Source organism: Stegostoma tigrinum, chromosome 14, assembly GCF_030684315.1.
Source record: "Stegostoma tigrinum isolate sSteTig4 chromosome 14, sSteTig4.hap1, whole genome shotgun sequence".
Taxonomy (NCBI): Eukaryota; Metazoa; Chordata; class Chondrichthyes; order Orectolobiformes; family Stegostomatidae; genus Stegostoma; species Stegostoma tigrinum.
The window spans coordinates 17099811-17119732 of NC_081367.1; the positions used below are offsets into that span (position 1 = coordinate 17099811).

Consider the following 19922-nt stretch of genomic DNA (forward strand, 5'->3'; position numbering starts at 1 on the left):
CTCATGGAGTTGCGCAAGAGTGTTGGGATGTATTGCTGATGCTGTGTAAAGCTCTGGTCAGACCGCATTTGGAATATTGTGAGCAGTTTTGTGGCCCTATTCAAGGAAGGATGTGTTGGCTCCTATCTAAGGAAGAATGTGCTGGCCTTGGTTAGGGTCCGGGGGAAGTTGACAAGAATGATCCCGGAGTAGAAGGGCTTGTCATATGAGGACTCTGGGTCTGCACTCAATGGAGTTTAGAAGGATGAAGGTGATATCATTGAAATTTACAGAATACTGAGAGGTCTAGAGAGACTGGATATGGAGAAGATGTTTCCACTAGTAGGAAAAACTAGGATCCAAGAGCAAAGCCTCAGAGTGAAGGCATGACCCATTAGAATGGAGATGAGGAATTTTTTCAGCCAGAAGGTGGTGAATCTGTGGAATTCATTGCCACAGAACCCTTGGAAGCCAAGTCACTGAGTGCATTTAAGACAGAGATGGACTGGTTTTTAAATGAGTGAAAGGGATTAAACGCTATGGGAGAAGGCAGGAGAATGGAACTGAGAAATATATCAGCCGTGATCGAATGGCAGAGTTGACCAAACAGGCTGAATGGCCCAATTCTGCTCCTGTATCAAAGGTCTTGTGGTGTAAGTTGAATGCAGCTGATGCCATACAGACCAATGATCAAACCTTCCATTCTATATGGCTTAATTAGGTTACGTACCATGTCATTTTCTATATAGCTGCATCACAAGTGAAGTTATGTTCAGAGACAGAAGTTTTAAATTATGTTTAATCTGTTACCTATTCCCTTACTCAAGTCACAGGTGCATGCAGGTCTGCTAATTATTTAAGGAGGTACATTCAGAGATCTGAGTCCCAGGAACTGGCTCATGGACAAACAGGACTGAGAGCAACAGGCTCTAACAATGATTGATTGTCATCAAATATGACATTGAAACAGTGCTCGTAAACATTAATAAGTGAACATGTTTACACAGCTGGATAAAATTAATTAATTTATTTCAACAAAAGCATAATCCTGCTTATTTATAAATGCATTAATGTCTGTGATAAATTAGCAGATAATTTTTGTACAACCAGATTCAGTATCTATGCAGTGATCTGTATATTCTCATCCACTTCTACCTGAATGACAAGTATTTACTAACTTTTACTTACTTCTCATTCATTAAAAACCAAATTCCTCTTGTTAATTTACAACCTGTTTATTCTCAGTGTGTAATCGTAAGTGTTAAATGATGGTTGACTTAAATGGAAAATTATTGGAATGCTTTCCAAGTGTTCTTTGGAACACATTTGTCAATGATACAATTCAAATTGAAATATGATCATAACACTGCAAAACATGATTGCAATCCTTGCATAGATCAACAATATGATAAAGTTACACTGACCTCTTCTAGAGTCCTCCTTTCCCTAAATGGTAAAAATTAGCTTATGAATTCAACATGTGAAGAAACAAGGTGACTCCTGGAAGGAGTTACAGGACCTGACCATGGAACAGAGCAAGATTATGTCAAAGGACACTGTAAAACATTTTTAAACTCCCTTGTGATTTAATTCTGCTCGCTGTAACAACTTTGATACTGATTGGCACAATTATTACTCATAGTTAATTCCCTATAAAACAGACCTTGCTGGGTTATTATGGAGCGTGGAAGTGCATTCATTGAATTCTGTCATCATAGTGATCATTCACCTGCGGAGGTTTTATTTGAAATGGCAGCATCACTTAACCACCCCACCCTGCCTCAGGGGAATTTAAGTTGTATTAGCCCTGATCATGTACCAGTGATCTCAACTACAGATAGCAACTAGTACAACACAATAATTGGATGAGAGACAGATAATAATACATGCTGTAAATAAATAATCCTTTATATAAAGTTAAGGATTAAAGATGCATAGCAGAGCTCAACTTTGAAGTGAGAACGGCTTCAGATTCTATTTCAGATAGACAGTTTCATTTGTACAATTATGGCACCCCATTAAACCCTGTGTATCTGAAAGCACACTTGGATCAGACACAGTTTCATTACAGCTCTTTAAAGTGGTTTGAGCAATGCCAATGGAGACAAGTATTTTCTCATTCACAGCCATGGCGGTATGGTATAGATACTATGGTAATAGCGCACTGATTGAGAAAATCAAAAAGAGCTGTTTGAGTTCTCGGTTGAAGAACTGCAGACTATAGCAAAGTCAAAAAAAAGAATATGGAACGATGAAAAGCAGCCAAATGGTTCTGCCACAAATGTTATTACTATCAGTGATCACAGTGACAGCAGTAAGCATATGACACAGACTAATCGTAAGACTGCAATTTTATAACAGTGTAAATAGTTAGTGATGTTATTAAAGTTCAAGATATCTGCCTCAACCAGTCTTCATGTATATATGTTACAAGGGCTAAGGCAAAAGGAATGCTGAAATCATGTAAAACTGGCAATTATGTTATACCCGAGGAAACATACAATGATCGAAGTTAGTAGTGACAGCTAGTTAGTGGCAGCTGTTTGGTTCAACAAGCTGAAAGCAGCTGTGACCACAAATATGTGTCCACTGAAGTTGCCCCAAACTTTAAGCAGGTCTTCTAAAAGCTCTGGAATTTTTGTCAGGATCATTGAAATTCCTGAGAAATTACTTTTAAATCCTTCATTACTCAAAGCAATTATGAATTTGACTACCTGCTTTCCCCCTTATTAGGTATTTGTTGATGCATGAAGTAAATATTTCTTTCATATAACTGGACCTTGGACAGGATTTCAATGAGGCGAAAAGTAAGGAGTCAAATTCCAAAACGTTACTGTGTTGTGTCCAGACAAGATCACAGATAGTTGTTGTGAGCAATGGTCAAGCCCTGCAAACAAATTAATGACATATCTGAACTACATATAATCAACCAACAATAAAAAAGGATGAAGACTCAGATACTGAAAGTGTAATATTAGTTCCAGATATCAGCCGCACAATTATAGTAAATGACACACGTCCATCTGTGATGACAGACAGCACACTGAGGATTCAAGTCATGATACATTGGATGAAGATTAGAACTGTTTGTGTCATACATCCACCAAAGTGTTAGCTTCATGTGTGAAGTTAATGAATGTGTACATATCCTTGTAGCTGTTTATCCGCCAAGGGTTCCATTCTTTAATGGGAAAGTGGGGAGGTTGTATTTTTACATAGATTTCAAACCAGATGGGTATCTTCAAGACAGTAAATTGACATCACAACATTTGGCCTTCCAGTATAAGGTACCTGCCTCCCCTTTGGAATCAATATTTTTGTTGTAGCAGTAATCACAATAACAGTAACCAGCATAGAACCCAAACTATGTGTAAATCGGAGATAGCAATGAAATGTAAATAGTTGGAGTGGTTAATAAAATTGAAGATATCTTCTCAACCAGAACACAGTCTTTGTGATATTTGTTCATGATATGTAACAAATAGGGAAGGCTCATAATATCATATTGCAGTCATGCAGTCCAAGAAATCAGGTCAGCCCCTGTCATGACAAGAATAGCAAGTGGCTTAATCCAGGATGTCTACTGCCCTGTTATTTTGCATTAATTTGGATTTTTACAAACATTTTCAAACTGTGCAGGAGAATGAGTGAGTTATGTGGAATTAATGGAGAATATTGTTCATAATAGAGGCCTCTTCATTCAGCATTGTGTAATGTGAGTTAATTTTCTCCTTAAAAATCATGGACATTTCAGTCTAGTAAAAGGCTGTAGAGTAACATATTTGAAGAATTAAATGCAATAAAAGCTGAATGATCCTGCTTCTTTCCAAATTGTCTTTCTATTTAAGTTTCTGTTCAATCATAGCAAGTGAAAGAAGCCAGGCTCTTAGTGATACTATTGTATATTACTGTGCCAGTGGGAGGACAGCTCCAGTTCTGTGGCTGATCAGAGACTGTACTGCACAGCACGAAAAGTTAAAGGGAAAAGTTTCAATAGTTTTTCAAGTTAAGAAACAGCAGTTCAGAAGTAAATCTCATCTAGAAAAGATAAGGAAAAATCAATGAACCACATCTCCAAAACTGTAAACTAATTTAAGTCCATAGACATTTTTTAACAATGAGAAAAAAACTTTAGAATCAATGATAGGTTAAGTTGTGACCATATCACTCACAGATGCCATACACAATAAGTTTATTAGGGTCTCTTGTGTCGCAGTGGCACTTCTGAGTCAGAAAACTCAGGTTCAAATCCTGGTTGCTCCAGAAATGCATCATAACATCTCTGAACATGTTGATTAGAAAATATCTGGAGGGTTCTTCTCATAGCACACTTGTGGTTACCCTAACACTGAATTAGCAGACCTGAGTTCAAGTCCCATCTTCTCCAGAAGTGTGTAGTACCATGTCTAAACAGATTGATTAGAAAATATCCAATCCAAGTTCGATTGCAATTTGTGATTAGTGTTGAATTATTTATTATCAAGCACGTTAAATCATGCAGTAGATGTAAAGATAGCTGAGTAGATTTAGCTTGTATTCAAAACTATTGCTTACAGATATTTTAAGCAACCACACGAAGATACTCCTGTAAGTGTTATCTCTCAATATGGACCTTGACTGATACTCTCCTGACTGGATGCACTTTGGCACTCAAATGTATTTTTATCTTGTAAATGTATATAATTTTTAAAGCTTTCTGTTTATTTAAAAAAAACTAAAATCACAGCATTGCATTCTCACATTCTGATCTATGTTTTTCCTGTTGCATTCAGGTTTTTTTTTCTGGTCTCTTCTTATAAGTCTGCATGCAAATGCTTAGCATATCAAGTACAAGTGCAATGAGGGCAGGGAACGATGTGGTTCATTCATGTCATAATGCTTTAAAACAACACCATACAGACTACACTGATTCCCTGGAGCAAGCAGCATACACAGGCTACTACCTGCACATTGAACATGAGTTTTCTCAATGGTATCAATGGAGAAATCCTGTGAAACCCCACAAATGAAGTCACCTTTTCCCCAACATCTTCAATTCTTTCTCCCTTGTTTTTGAGAGCAACCCTATGATTCTGTGGGATTATTGCAAACTTTTATTTCTGCTGAAAACTGGTGAGGAGAGCTAGGATGGCTCCCTCCTCTTCCTACTCTTTGTTTGGCTACAACAGGACTTTTCAAAAGATATTCTTGCTAATTCAGTGGCTGTTTAACTGTCTGCATGCTATGACTGTAAAGGTCCCAGAGTCAAATTTCTTCCTAGATTTTCTTAAAAAAGATAGAATATTTATTGCAATTAACCTCAAGTCTAAATAAACCTCTCTGACTTTCACATACACGTGTCCTCAAAGTTCGCGTGGGCACACAAAACCGCACACACACACACACATACACACACACATGAAAGAAACACGCTCATGCAAGGAGAATAAGAGGACAAATTAAGTAGGTTTGTTAGAATCGTGTAGATTGATGAACCTGGATTGTTCCAGGCAGTACTCAGTGTTCTCTCGGCATTGAGGCCTGTGTTTGAGAATGTTGATAGTCAATTTATCTTTTCTCTTAGAGACAGCAGCTGCTGGGTTTATTTTTAATAACTCTGCTTTTGGTGTGTGGATGGTCGAATAGCAAACAGGGTTTGAGGACATCTGTTCTCTGGCTCTTTTGTTCTGATTTGTGTTCTGAGGAAACCAACTTTTTAAACAAAAAAAGTGGGTCAGCTGGCTCATCACGTGATCCACACTCCCCAGATGACCAGTCACCCAAATATATCTCTGGTCAGTGAATTCCAAGTCCATGGTTTCAATTTGATTAGGTTATAGCTGAGTGAATTATTTCTTGGCAAGAGTTTATTGCCAGAGGTGCTTTCATTTAAGACACAGTCACCACCCAGGTGAAAACACCAGGTGATGAGATGTTCTTTGAAGAGTTAGGAGATGACCTAATTCCTTTAAAGTAATTCTTTTTTCTAGGACTTTCTAATCAAATTGATTCCACTTAATGTATTTGAAATGTGTCAGGTATGATCATGAGAATGTTGAACCATCTCAGAAACTGCTATTTTAAGTGTCCAGAATGGAGCTTCGAACTTGTAAAACTCAATCAGAGGGTTTCAGCCAATTAATATATAAAGGCATTTTTGACAAAAAGCATGGCTTTATAACAGTACATATAGGAATTTGCTATCTGAAATATGTACTGTTTATTGTCACAAAGCCTCCCTGTTAATCTGTCTGCAGCTGCTTGCTATTTTTAGTCAGTGTAGTACGGTATTTGTTCCAACTATTTTCTGTTTTCTTTCTTTTTGGGTTTTCCAATGTGCATATTTTTCTCCTCTGACATTTCAACACTTATTTAGTGCTGCCTTTTCTGTACTTCCTATCTTGTTTATTTCAGATCCCACACCGGGCACCCCCACACCCCATTCCTCATTTAATTTATTTTATTTCCTACATGATGAAATAATTCTACATCTTGTTACATAGAAGTAAGAAAAAAACCTTCCAGCCCCACAATTGTACTCCAACATTCAATCAGATCATGGCAGATCTCTGCCTGCTCTTTATTTCCTGCCTTAACTCCTTTAGTTAAATATATCTAACTATAACTAAATATATCTGTCTAAATATACCATTGTCGAAGATTAATTTTATGAGCTTGGTCATATTGTTAGGATGTGCTACTCAGCAAAGTATAGGCAGTCCTCTGCAGGAAAGGATGCAAAATTGGGTGGAAAATAACTATCTTGCAGTCCAGTGATAATGGGAACTGCAGATGCTGAAGTGATGTCAAGATGTTAGATGTTACTTCTCTATGTGAAGCCACTCAAAAATTTCATCTCTTGAAAGCTGCAGCATCTCACCTGTATCTTAGATCAAGAACATTTTGAATCTTCATTTCTAAAAGTTTCATTACTTTTTCTTCAAAGGTTTTGAATTTCAAATTATGGTGAAAAGTGTGTAATCTAAACATACATGAAACATGAAGTTTTGGAATTTGGATAGATCACATTGTAAGTGGTTGCATGTCTTGCCAGATGCCATGTCGGCATGCCTTGGCAAGTGGGGTGTGGTTTAGACCTGGAGAAGACATGGTGGGAGGAAAAGTTGAGTGGTTAAGACCTTGTCCCGTGAATACTGTAAATTGGTGCAGTTAAGGAGGGAAACCTGCCAGGATGGTGACTTGGCAAGGGCATTTACTGCCACTGTTTAACCCAACTCTCTGCCCGTGACTGGGAAAATTGTCATGAGGACAACAGCATGTTGGTCACTGGCAAGCTGGTTACACACTGGATTTTAGATACCTTCGCCACCCTGAAACCTGCCAGTGGGAGAAGTGTTAAAATCCAGCTCTGGATATGTTACAATATGATACAACATTTGAAACATACAGCACTTCTAATTGTATTTCAAACATTGAACTTTTTTGTCCAAATTCAAAGCAATGACTGTGATAGAGAACCTAAAAGAATTTGCTTTGAATGGCAAGCTGTGGATCTATGCCTGTCTTTGACTCAATTCCCAATAACAGCAAAAATGTTTGATCGCTCCTCATTTTGAATGGAGGCTGAATGAGTTGAACACTTGCAGCTGAGGAAGGACATGAGCTACTGTTGCCTGTTCCTGTTCGTTTCCTGTTTCTCACCCAGTAAACAGATGATCAAAATCCCTGGAATGGCAATTGCTGAATTCATTCTTGCTGCAGAAGGACTGAATAACACATGATGTGGTGCAATAGTGACTTTACCAATGGAACCTGCAGAGGGCCCTTCGGTTTACCAGTAAAAAGAGAGGATGTTACATGTTACCAGGAAAAACGAATGCATGTGCGGAATGAAACAAAAATAAGATATAGATGTCTTGTCCCTGCATCTCAAGAAAGTATCCCCCTCATCTATTTAATAGACATTTGGGTCCCATGAGGCTACTTAAAAATACCCAAATGGTTTAGAAATGGGAAGCTGTCCTCCAGTTTAAGTTTACTGTCTTATTATACACTTGCTGGTAATGCATGTTGGGAATGAGGATCAAGATGTTAGAGGAGCACAGATAAAATGAGGATCAAGTTCTCACTCTACAGCCTACATTTGTACTAGTAAATGAACATGCACTATGCAGATAGTGTTCAAGATTGATTTATGGGCTTCACTTTCAAAGGAAGAATTGTGACAGTACAAATCTGCATGACAGTCTTAATGAAGTACAGGCTTGTATGTGAAACTTGCAGAGAGGAGACAATATTCTTTATTCAAAGAACAGGAAAAAGCCCTGCCATGCTAAATATGCCCATCTATTGGATCTTGCGCAGTGCAACGCTGGCCAGTTCTATTTTGGCAGCCTACACCATGTTGTTAAACCTCTTCATCGTCTGCTCCAATGTTCTTTGGCTATCAGAGAGAGGATTAATTCTGTCCACCACCAATCAGGCTGGCTAGAACTCCTGCTTGGGAGACTGCCTGAGCTTCCCTTTCGTCTACTTCTTTCATAAGCATGTCACAAGCAGTATCACAGATTAACAAGCTGTACACCCTAAACTGATGACAGCTAACTGTTATCCTGAACCAAGAAGCACCTTTTAAAATTGAGTTACAGCGAACAGCTACATGCTATTTCTTCTTCTGTTCACCTCTTCCATCTCTTGCAATTCGATATTCAAGACAGAAATTAGCTAGGCTTCATTGTGTTGAATTTATGAATTTTAGTGCTGAGACACAAGAATTCTTCCTGTGGTATGTTCCTTCACAATTAGCTATTTCCACAGAGGAAAATGCACATTTCCTCTACAATACTGTCAGAAATGTTGAAGTCAACTAATTAATAAATAACAGACAATGGGCAGCAATCTTGCTAACATTTGGATAATGGGCAAAAATCCCTCACTTGCAATTTTTTTTAAAAAATAGAGGTTGTTAGGCTCAGAACTCAGTTGGGAAATCAAGGATTACAGGGAGAGGGCAGGAAAGTGGATGTGAAGAATGTCAGATCAGCCATGGAGTATGTCCTGGAAGAACCAGCAAAGGTGGAGGCTGCACAATCATTATCATTATAAATGTAATAAATGCATGTTGAATTCAACGTGTTTAAGTTGAAGAACCATGTTAACATTTTGGTATTCCTCTGTCAAATAGAAAAAAGTAATTTCCATTTATGTGTGCCTTTCACAACCTCATGGTATCACGAACCATTTTCCAGATGATGAAAAACATTTCAAGAGTCGTCACTGTTGCAATTTATGACCGACAGCAGCCAATTTTGAGCATGGCTAGGCCCCACACATGACACTAACCAACAGTAATGTTGAATGAGATGTAAATGTTGGCAAAGGCAGTTCAAAGAACCCTTCTGCTACTCTTTGAGATTGTGTCTTCAGTTCTTTTAAATTCCTGAGAAGGCAAAGGAACCTTGACTTGAGGCCTCATCTGGAAGATCGATAAGAGCATTATAAGTTGCAACTGGCAGAAACAGGGTTCAGATCTCCCTGATTTATTACATCATAAGCTCTGCCACTAGGACCAAATGTGGGATCAGAGCCCAACAAGGAAAATGATGGGACAGTGGAGTATACAGTATTTTACTGGTGATGGCTCATTAAGACACCTGTGCCAGGGCTACCAACTCAACGTTTGGCAGAGCAGCAGCACAATTAATGTAGATTATGCTGCTCCTGAGACTGCTACGGACAGGAAAGCGCAGGTATCCCTGAAAGGCCACTCTAGAGCCAAACAGACTGTCCCTGGCACATTGAGGGGCGAGTCTCACTGTTGGAGCCACAGGGTAATCCTTTCTGCTGATATCCCCTCTGTATAACACTACAAAGCATTAAAGTGAGGCTTGTCCCCAGCAAGCTGGTAGGAGACCACCACAGTGCACCTGGTGGTCTCCCTCGGCAGGAGGCCATGCCAGCAGCTGCATGAAATGCCCATTAAGAGGTCAGTTCATCTGATCAATTGGCCATACGCTTCTGGTTAATGGGCAGCTGCAATTCACACCTTTTGTAATCTGCCACAGCACACAAACATCTCAGACTTACCATCCGGCACACTTTGTTGTGATTTTTCCAGCCCTCGTGTATCCTATCCCATTTCCAAGGGGCCAGTAAATTTCAAAAGGGCCTAGAACGGACTGATCAAAACCTCATTTGCACAGTTCAGAAATGCAAGCCATGTACTTTAAATTTGTTCATCAAACCGTGAAATTGAAGGGGAAAATGATAGCTTCCGTTTCGTTTTGAGCGAAGGGAAACATTATCTAGGGGCTCTTTAAAGTTGTCTTTTAATGTTTTGAAAACTTACAAAATTGGTTAAAAAATCCAGAAAAAAAATCACCACTCACATGCTAACGATTTACAATTAAATGTTTTAATGGTTGCAGAGAAATGCGGATCGTTTAAAATATCACATTTCAAACATGTTACCATTTATATATGGTCTCATATGCACATGTTACAGAGCTATAGTCTCAGATCAAGAGTCCATCAAAGGAGATGAGTTAAATTAAGCAATAGTGGTTAGACAAGCCAAGCTGGAGTTTTAAAGGCTCCAGATTGTGAGGAAAGGCAGTCTGACCACAGTGCTATTAGGAGGATGCTAAAATGCCGGCTTGACACTTAGTATTTTTCCCCCCTGGTAAATGTTGCCACGTGTTTAATTCCAGTTTTTGCTTTGTAGTTGCACACTTCGAGATGGAGATAAGTTTATTTCAGTGCAGGCATCTTTGTGGTACACTGGGGTCCTGAGAGAGAAAAGGGAGGGGGGTTATCAGCTTCTTTGTTCACTTTCCTAGGCAGTAAGTAATGTGTTGGGAGATAGACCGCGCTTGGTCGCGATGCTTGTGGAAACTCGAATCTCTTACAGCCAGCTTTCGTCTTGTACCTGGTCCAGTGGCCCTGGTTTTAAATTTTTAACCCTTTGAGGACAGCAGCAGCATTTTCTGCTCCTAGGATCTCACCAATCTGCAACGTTGGCTGCTTACTTCAAGGATTGTCGATGAGTTCTGTGCAGTTTTCTACTTATTCTTCAAGATGTCTGTCATTCAGAATTTACAGAAAGTAATTTCTGCAGATGCTATACGAAAGAAAAAAGGTGCGTGACTGTATTTTAAAGCTCTTCAAGGGTTAAAGTCTGAAGAGAATCTGTGGACTTTATTGTGCTATCTTTTACTCAATTGGCACTGATTTATGGTGCCCGCATAAGTTAAATTCCTTTATTATATGGAGTCTTGGGACTCCTTATTATGGATATGGGAGTGATCTTTTAATGTTACACTCATCAGTTTCTAATGATGAATGAGCAGAATCCTTTCTCTTAACTAATGTAGGACTAAGCAAAAGTGGGTGCTAATCTAAGATCGACAGTTTTGTTCCTAGTAAAATACAGTATCGTATGTTATCCTGGGTAAATGCCTGTCCTGACTGCCCAGCCAACCTGGATACAATCTGATGTTGGGTCCACAGTTCTTTCTGAACACTGGCTTGCAGCACAGGCTGAACTTACTGTAGTTGCGGCCGCCTCTAGGGTTTTCAGTGGCTTCATTTCTCTCTTTCTGACAAACTGATGCGAGCACCGCACATCCAAGACAGGAAAACGTGTCATTTCCAAAGCCCGCTTCCGTCATCTGCCGCGTGTTGTCCCCCAGACCTTCAGTCTTTGGAATGCTTTAACAGCATTCTCTGCTGATCTGAGCTTCAGATCTACACCCAAATTCCTGCTAAATACTACAGCCATGACTTAAATGACAGTGTCTTAATTAGAAGAGTGCATGTCAAAAACCTTTTTGGTGGAGAGGGAGAACAGCAATGACTCACTTTCGCTGAAATGATGTTAATACACAAGCGATGAGATGATTTGTAGTAACTTCATTTTCATTATGAGTTTTGTCATGTTGCTGTTTTATGCTTCTATATAAGATCAGTCATCGTCAGACTGTCACTGTGCTCATAGCTTCCCTCAACTTGACGCTGTTGTGGATTTTTATTGGGGTCTTCTAAGCTGAGCTTTCATAAAATTGAGAGGCACAGCGTAGCTTGGAGAACTTCGTGGGAGTGGAGTACAGTCAGGGGAATTCAAGACATTACCCCGTTTTGTGGTATTAGCAGCTTTGCATTGAGCATGGCAACTCACCAATATCTTCTCAAGAGCAATTAAGGATGGGAAATAAATGCTGGCCTAGCCCACATCCCACAGTGAATTTAAAAAAAAATTTTAGAAGCCCTGTCTGAACATCAGTGAATAGATCAGTGTGACTGTATACATGTGTAAGTGGTAACGGAGGGATGAGTTGGGTAGGGTAGAAGGTGGGGTCGGAGGTATAGGATTGGCTGAGGTGGGTGTGCTCCTGAGTTGGGGAGGTGGGTGGAGCGCACCAATGAATGAGGTATGTTAGCAAATAGATGGGTGACGCGAGTAAGTGACTGATGTTATAACAATGATGAGAAGATCATTGCTGTCATCTTGTTACAATATAATGCCACTGGCTTGTGATTAGGGTTGAGTACTGACACCAATCCTCTTTCCTGTGCTAATCTAAGGAGTAATTCAGCAATTTGTGGGCATATTAACTATTACCAACCTGAGATAGTAAAGATCCTTATGTCACCATCAGAAGATCATGCAAGAGTCTGTAGAAGACCGCTTCTGTCGATACAGTTTCCAGATGGTGTTGTTATGACTAGTGATCTCTTCATGGTAAATGTTGAGAGATGTATATAGAGGATTCATGGGGCATGACCATCATGAAAGGAGGATAAGAGATATGAGGTGTGTGATGAATTTTTGGGGGAGCATGGAGTGAACATTTGAGATATGGTGGCATGGGAGAGTAACATGAGGCTTGACAAACATGGTTACAACTGAGTTGGTACCCCAATGAATGAAGGCAGTCCTTCTAGCCTCCTTGCCTTGTTCCTCAGTCTGTCTTCATTGTTGCTTGGGCTACCTCTATAGGCAATAGGCTGACCTTCATCCCACCACCGCTCTGGAATGAAAAAAATGTCAGCCAGAGGCCTCCTTAATGGAAAGGGGTTTGTAGGGTCAGGAACATTTGCAACTCTCCAAAACTCTCTCACAACCACCTGGCCTATACCTATTTTACTTTGAGCCAATAAAATTTACAAAAAGACTGCTCTGCAAGAGGCCACTCCTTCAGAGAGGCAGTACTTATAAATATTTGAACATATGTCCAATGTGAATGGATAAAGTGTAATGCTAAATAAAATATTGTTATTCCTGCTAGATTAATTGCATTATGCTGTATGTTGTCCATCAGTTTGGAAAGCCTCCTTGTCCATGTGACTCCATACCATATCATTCTTACATATTTCCATTAAACATGAAAGAAACATACAAAATAATGTAAAACAGTGCCCGTTAGAACATTTGAAGAGAACAAGTGCAGAGTTTATATTCTGTGTTCTGTTTTTTTGTTGCAGGTCCAAAGCAATAAAGAAAAGAAACCTGGAACTCCACCCCCTGCTGTGACAAATATTGCTCCCAGTCCTCCCCCTTCAAACAAAGTTGTTGTCAGCACCCCTGTATCCATAAACATTCCACGCTTCTACTTCCCTAAGGGACTTCCAAGTGCTACCAACAATCACAATGAGACCATTGCCAAGGTTCAAGCAGCCTTTGCTGAACTTGAGGATGAGAAAGCTGATATCTATGAAATGGGCAAAATCACAAAGGTGTGTGAGTATATGTGTTTTAATCAAAAATAATTCATTACAAGGAAGGCTTTTTTTTTCTGTTTAATTTAAATGTAGATTTTCCCTTGTATCCACTCCACTTATAATTCTAAGCGTGATGTTATTGTTGTGGTTATTTTGTTATTGGTCATGAATATCATAAGAAATCTGACTGTACACACTGTCACTGGCCTCCACAGCAAAACATTGCTAACTGGAGATGTTTAACTACCCTTTTGAAGGTGGATTCTTGCATGTCAATATTTTTAAATCAGATTGTGGGATCTTCCATCATTGGATTTCAGCTTGTCACCCTCCCCAGCCATTCTTACGTGTGTCAAGAGGTCAAACATTTATCCACGCCTACTCTGCAGGAAGCTGCATGTAGATAGGTGATAATAGAGCTTCTATACTGATTGGACCTTTGATAATGGCCTACTTCTTATAGGGCAGGCAGTGAATTTATTGTGAGAACTTTTATTTCATAAAATCCTATGTTGCTATATAGTGTCAAGTTTGACAAGTGGACATTTATGCTCACAATTGATACTGCAGTATATTTGTGCTGTAAGTTGCTGGAACCTCCATCCAAGGTCAGAATCGCACCTGTAATCTCATGAGTATCATCTCCAGTGGTTTAGTCCTTTGTAAAAAAAAAAGGTTACAGAAAGAAAGTGTGCCTAGATTTTGAACTCCAGTTTCTTGGAATGGACCACAACAATCTGACCCAATGGAAACTCTCCCAACTGATTCAATTCCATTATTTCTCAATCATTGCATATAGTGATTGAAGTGCTTGCTCCTCAATCCTGTTTCAGCGTATTTTCATGAAAGACAAAACAATATCAACTGAATGGAAACACTATGGTAGTAAGGTAAAGATGTAAAGATGTGAGTCAATTACAGGTGAGTCTGAATTACCGCCAGTAATTTAGCAGCCCCTCACTGCTGGTGAGTGATGGAGTGACCCAATAACGCACTTTGACTGGAATAATCCCTTCCCTGAAGATGTCATGAGAGATGACAAGGAAGGGAAATAATGGGAGTAGTCTTCCCTTTCTTTACAGCTCCTCTGAGAGTCACAAATTTTCTATGGCCCAGAAGGAGACCATTTCATCCACCATGTCTGCACCAATTCTCCAAATCAATGTTATGACGTATTGCCATTGTCCTATTTATTCACCAATACCGTACACATTGTTTCCATTCAAATAATCGTCTAATCTCCTCTCAAATGCCTCAAGTGTACATGCCTCCACCACAACTCCAGATCGTGCATGCTAATCACTCGGTGAAGAGGATTTTTTCTCTCATGCTGCAGTTGCTACTTTTGCAAACTATTTAATTGTGTAACCTCCCATTCTCAATACTTTTATAGGTGAGAAGTTTCTCTTGATGTACACTGTCCACACCCCTCATGATTTTGAAAAGTTCTATCAAACCTCCACTTAACCTTCTCCTTTGCAAGGAAAACTGCCCTGAATTCGCCAATCCATCTTCATAACTGAAGTTTCTTATCACTGGAAACATTCTTGCAAACCCTGTCTGCACTCATTGCAGAGTGTTCACATGCTTCCCAATATTTGGTACCTAGAACTGTACACATGCTTCAGCTGAGCTCAATCTAGTGTCTTAGACATGTTCAGCATTACCGGCTTGCTCTTGCATTCTGTGCCTCGATGAAGAAAGTCTAGAATACTGTATTCTTTCTTAATTGTTCTCTCCACCTGTCCTCCTACCTTTATTTATGCAGACATGCACCTAGGTCTCTGCTCCTGTACACCCTTTAGAGTAATGTACTTCATTCTATACCCACTCTCCACAATTAAAATGCATTGCCTGTCTAATACATTAGCTCACATTTCTCTGCATTGATCTTTATTTGCCACCATCTGCCCATTCTATCAGTATGACAATATCCTTTTGAAGTGCTGTTCTGATCACTTCAGAGTTTACAATGCTACTAAATTTTGTACCATTTGCCACCTTTGAAATTGTGTCCTGTGTACCAAGATTTAGATTGTAGATACATATCAGGAAAAGTAAGGTCCCACCACCAACCCTTGGGGTACTTCGTCACCAAGCCTTCTTCATGGCTGAACAATATCCATTGACCATTACTCCCTACTTCCCATCACTCAGGCAATTTAATACCTGCATTGCTGCTGACCTCTTTATATTGTAAGCTCCAACTTAGCTCACAACTCTGTTGTGCAACAGAGTATCAGACAACGTTTGGAAGCCCACGTATATCATATCAATAGCATTACCCTCATCAACCCTATCCATTACCTCTTCAAAAATACTCACGTATGTCCACCTGACTATTAATTCTATCCTGAATTATTACTTCTCAAAGTTACCCCACAATCAAAGTTATTGATTGCTCTCTCCACCTATCCTGCTGACTTTTATAACTTAGACCAACTGGTCTGTAATTACTGAGCTTATCTTTGCAACAAATTTGGAACAACTGTGCAATGTCTGCAATTCTCTAGTCCTTTGACGCTAGCCCTAAGTCTAAGGAAGGCTGAAAACCTACGGGCAGTGCCTTTGCGGTTTTCATTCTTCCCTTCTTCGGTATTCGTGGATGCATTTTATTTGATTCTGGTGTTTTATCAACTTAAAATACGGATCATCTGTTCAGTTTCCTTCCTTATCAATTTTGAATTGTAGAGATTTGAATTTCCCCACCTCACCCTGGCCTGGGCAGCATTTGCTCCCTTTGAAAAGACAGGTGTGAATTTAATGCCTCAGCCATGCTTCTTGCCTCCATGTGTAAATCCCCGTTTTGGTCACCACACCAAACGTTTTTACCAAACGTTTCTATTAATGTGACTATTTTTGGGGTATACTTTTACATTGACTCCCAGTCTCTTTTCACAATCTCTCTTTGTTTCTCCATTTTTTTCCCATCTTCCTGCTGATCCTTCTGTATTCAGGTTGCTTCTCAAAGGTAATAGTCCTGACATCTGTCATATGCACATTTCTCCTCATTATCTTAATGTCTGTCTCTTATATTGAGGAAGCTCTGGATTTGCCTGTCTTACCTTTTCCCTTCTGAGGACTATACATTTACCAAACCACCTCTTCTTTGAAGGTGGCCTATTGTTCAGCTAAAATCTTTCCCACAAAATCTTTGGTTCAATTTATCTGACTGAGTTCTGTTCTTGCCTCATTGGAATTAGTTTTCTTCCAGTTAATAATTTTTAATCTAAATTGCTCATTACTCCTTTCCACCATCAGTCTAAACCTTAGATACAATGATCACTGCCTACTAAATGTTGTCTCACTGACACTTGATCTCCCTTGGCTACCTCATTCCCAAGAAACAAATTTTTGCCCTTTGTCAATAGACTGAACACACGTTGCTGTAGAAAATACTCCTGAATACAATTGAGGAATGCTTGCCTCTCTGCCTTTTGCACAACCTCTGCTACAGTCTGCATTTGGATAATTAAACTGTCTATTATAATAGCACGATAATGTTTGCTACTTCCTGCAACTGCCTTGCAGATTTGTTGCTCTACATCCTTCCAACTATTCGATCTATAGACTACACCAAGCAATGTATTTGCACGTTTTCTGTTCCTTAGCTCTCACCAAATTGATTCTGTTCTTCAGTCCTTTGAGGCATTCTCTTTCTTCAGCAGAGCAATGCTCTCTTTAACCAATACCAGCACCTCACACCCCCAATCTCAGCTTTCCTTCTTTTTCTTTCTTTTCTGAACATCCTTTATTCAGGAATATTTAACACCCAGTCCTGGTCCTCTTCGAGCTAGGTCTCTGTTGTAGCCACAGTACTGTAATTCCATATGGTGAATGCATCTGAAGCTCTCCAATCATTTTTACTACACATACATTCACATTTGTACACTGAAGTCCTGGTTTAGATTTCTCTTATATTGTAATGCTACATATGTACTTACTCTTCTGTATTCTAATACTGATGGTCTCTCAGTAAGTTTTATTTCAACTTGTTGTTCCTCGATGTACTCCTGTCCCTCACACCATGCTGCTGTAGCTACAATCCTCCCCAACAGCATTGGTAAAACACCCTGCAAGGAATTCAGTCCTGACTCTGTTCAGGTTCAATCTGTCCAGCTGTTTTTAGTGCCATCTCCCCCAGAGCCAGATAACGTCCTGAGAATCTAAAGTCCTTCCCACTTTCCAGCAGTGCATTTGTCTGTCCTCCTGTTTCTATATGCAAGAATCATAGAAGCTTAGAGTACAAAGGTTATTCTGCCCACCTAGATTCTAATGTCAAAAGTGCTATTGCACATGGCACTGGGAGTATTTTAGTGATGACCGCTTTCTGGTCCTGCTTGCTAATTTTCCACCTAACTGCTTGGATTGTAATAGAAGGACCATGTTTCCCTTCCCATGTTGTTGGTACCAATGCAGATTACAGTCTATAGTGTCGCTGATCATGCTTCTCCAGAGCTATGTGCTGCAGTTGACATCCTTAACTCTGGCAGAGAGGGGTATTTGGTGGGGGGGAACGTACCATCATGTACTCATGTCTACAGCCACACATCTATCCCAAACCAACAAATACCTTGTCACTAATGCTGTTCAGTCCCCCTTGTACAGCTGAGGCACCTGCAGTACCATGTGTTTAACCCTGACTACATTCCTCAGTGAAATGATTGTGCTTACCAGTATCCCGAACAGAGAACAGATTAGTTTGTTCACTAATGTCAGGGGGCACCTGCAGTGCCTGCTTGGTGGTCACCCATTCCCCACCTGCCCATATGCCCCAATCTTGAAGTGTGACCACTGAGCTAAATATGCTACATACATAGTCCTCTACCTCACAGATACACTAGAGTGCCCCAGCAGATGTTCAAGTTCTGAAACCTAGAGCTCAAGTGTTTGCAACCAGTTACATTTCCTGCACATGTCTATGTGATAAGTCCACAAATCCCTATGTGACACAAGATAAACATTCTGCTTGACAGAGCTGCACTGCCGTACCTTAAGCTTACTTCAGGACTATTTATAATAAACTGCAGATTGGAGGGTAGAAAATAGAATTACTTGCCATTATTCACCAATTTAGTTCTTTCTTATAAATTGGATACTTCAGAGTAAGAGTAAGAACCAATTCAAACAGGTTGACAAAAAGATTTTAGAAACACAAAGAACAGCCTTGTTCCCTCTGCACTAAACTCCCAGCACTTTGTTCATGTCGCACCATCCATACCGTTTAAATTCTGAGTGAGAAGATTCTATGGGGACTTAGAAACATAGAATCCCTGAATTGCAAATAGAGGCTCTTAGACCTATCGAGTCTGCATTGACCCACTGATGAGCATCCATCCTATCCCTGTAACCCCACATTTACCCTAGTTAATCCACCTAGCCTGCACATCCCTGGACAGTGTGGGCAATTTAGCATGGCCAATCTACGTAACCTGCACATCTTTGGACTTTGGAAGGAAACCAGAGCACCAGAAGAAACCCATGCAGACACAGGGAGAAAGTGCAAACTCCACATAGTCACCCAGGGCCCCTGTTGTTGTGAGGCAGCAGTGTTAACCTCTGTGCCACTGTACCGCACACAAATTCCCAACTTGCCATCAATTAAGAACTTTAAAATGTCAATCCTGGTATGGGATTTGGTTAGTTCATTTGGCTGGACAGTGCTTTACGCTGCAAAGTGTTGTCAACAGTGCTGTTTCTATTCCCACACCAGCTGAGGTCACCGTAAGGGTCCCATCTACTTGAGCTCTCCCCTTGCCTGAGGCGTGGTGACTCTCCAGTTAAACCACTACTAGCCAAGACCCTCTAATGAGTGAATAGCCCAATAGTCCTCTGGGATTATGGTGTCTTTACCTTGTTCACCAGTTCAGGGCCTCAGCTCACCACTGGCCTTGATCACGTGTCATCCTGGCAGACGGAAAGATGGCTAGATTCCCAAATGGGAATTGTTCAAATTTGGAAGCATTCGGAGGCACAAGAGTTCCTACCGTTGCCTTTGACCTCTCTGACCTGCTTTCCCTATGACCCTAACCCTAGCTTAAAAAGATGAAGAACATTTAGCTTCTCATGGTTGGACCCTCTGAGGAATAGTCCTTGACTGACTATCTTTGGGACAGAAGCTGACAACCTCTGGCTCCTGGCAGCCACAAAAGCCAGTGTTGAGGCCTGCCAGGGGTGATAAAAATTCACTTTAGCTGCCTTTCAGCTATTAATTAGCTGATTGACACATGATAAGTCACGTTATCACAGTAGTAGAGGTGGTATGTTGGTCTCCAGCTAATGCC

At 40.1% G+C, this 19922-nt stretch overlaps 1 protein-coding gene across 6 annotated transcripts in view; it reads left to right on the forward strand.

Annotated features, from left to right (window-relative positions):
• The window catches only part of ppp2r3a (protein phosphatase 2, regulatory subunit B'', alpha), a 307995-nt gene that overhangs the window by 236042 nt on the left and 52031 nt on the right, over positions 1–19922 (forward strand). For 5 of the 6 annotated variants that reach the window (XM_048542153.2, XM_048542157.2, XM_048542154.2 and 2 more), the window contains one exon: positions 13402–13653. In XM_048542153.2, coding sequence (XP_048398110.1) covers positions 13402–13653 — 252 coding nt within the window. Of the gene's footprint in view, positions 1–10688; positions 11057–13401; positions 13654–19922 lie in introns of those variants that run through there. The other variant, XM_048542156.2, reaches the window with a different exon arrangement.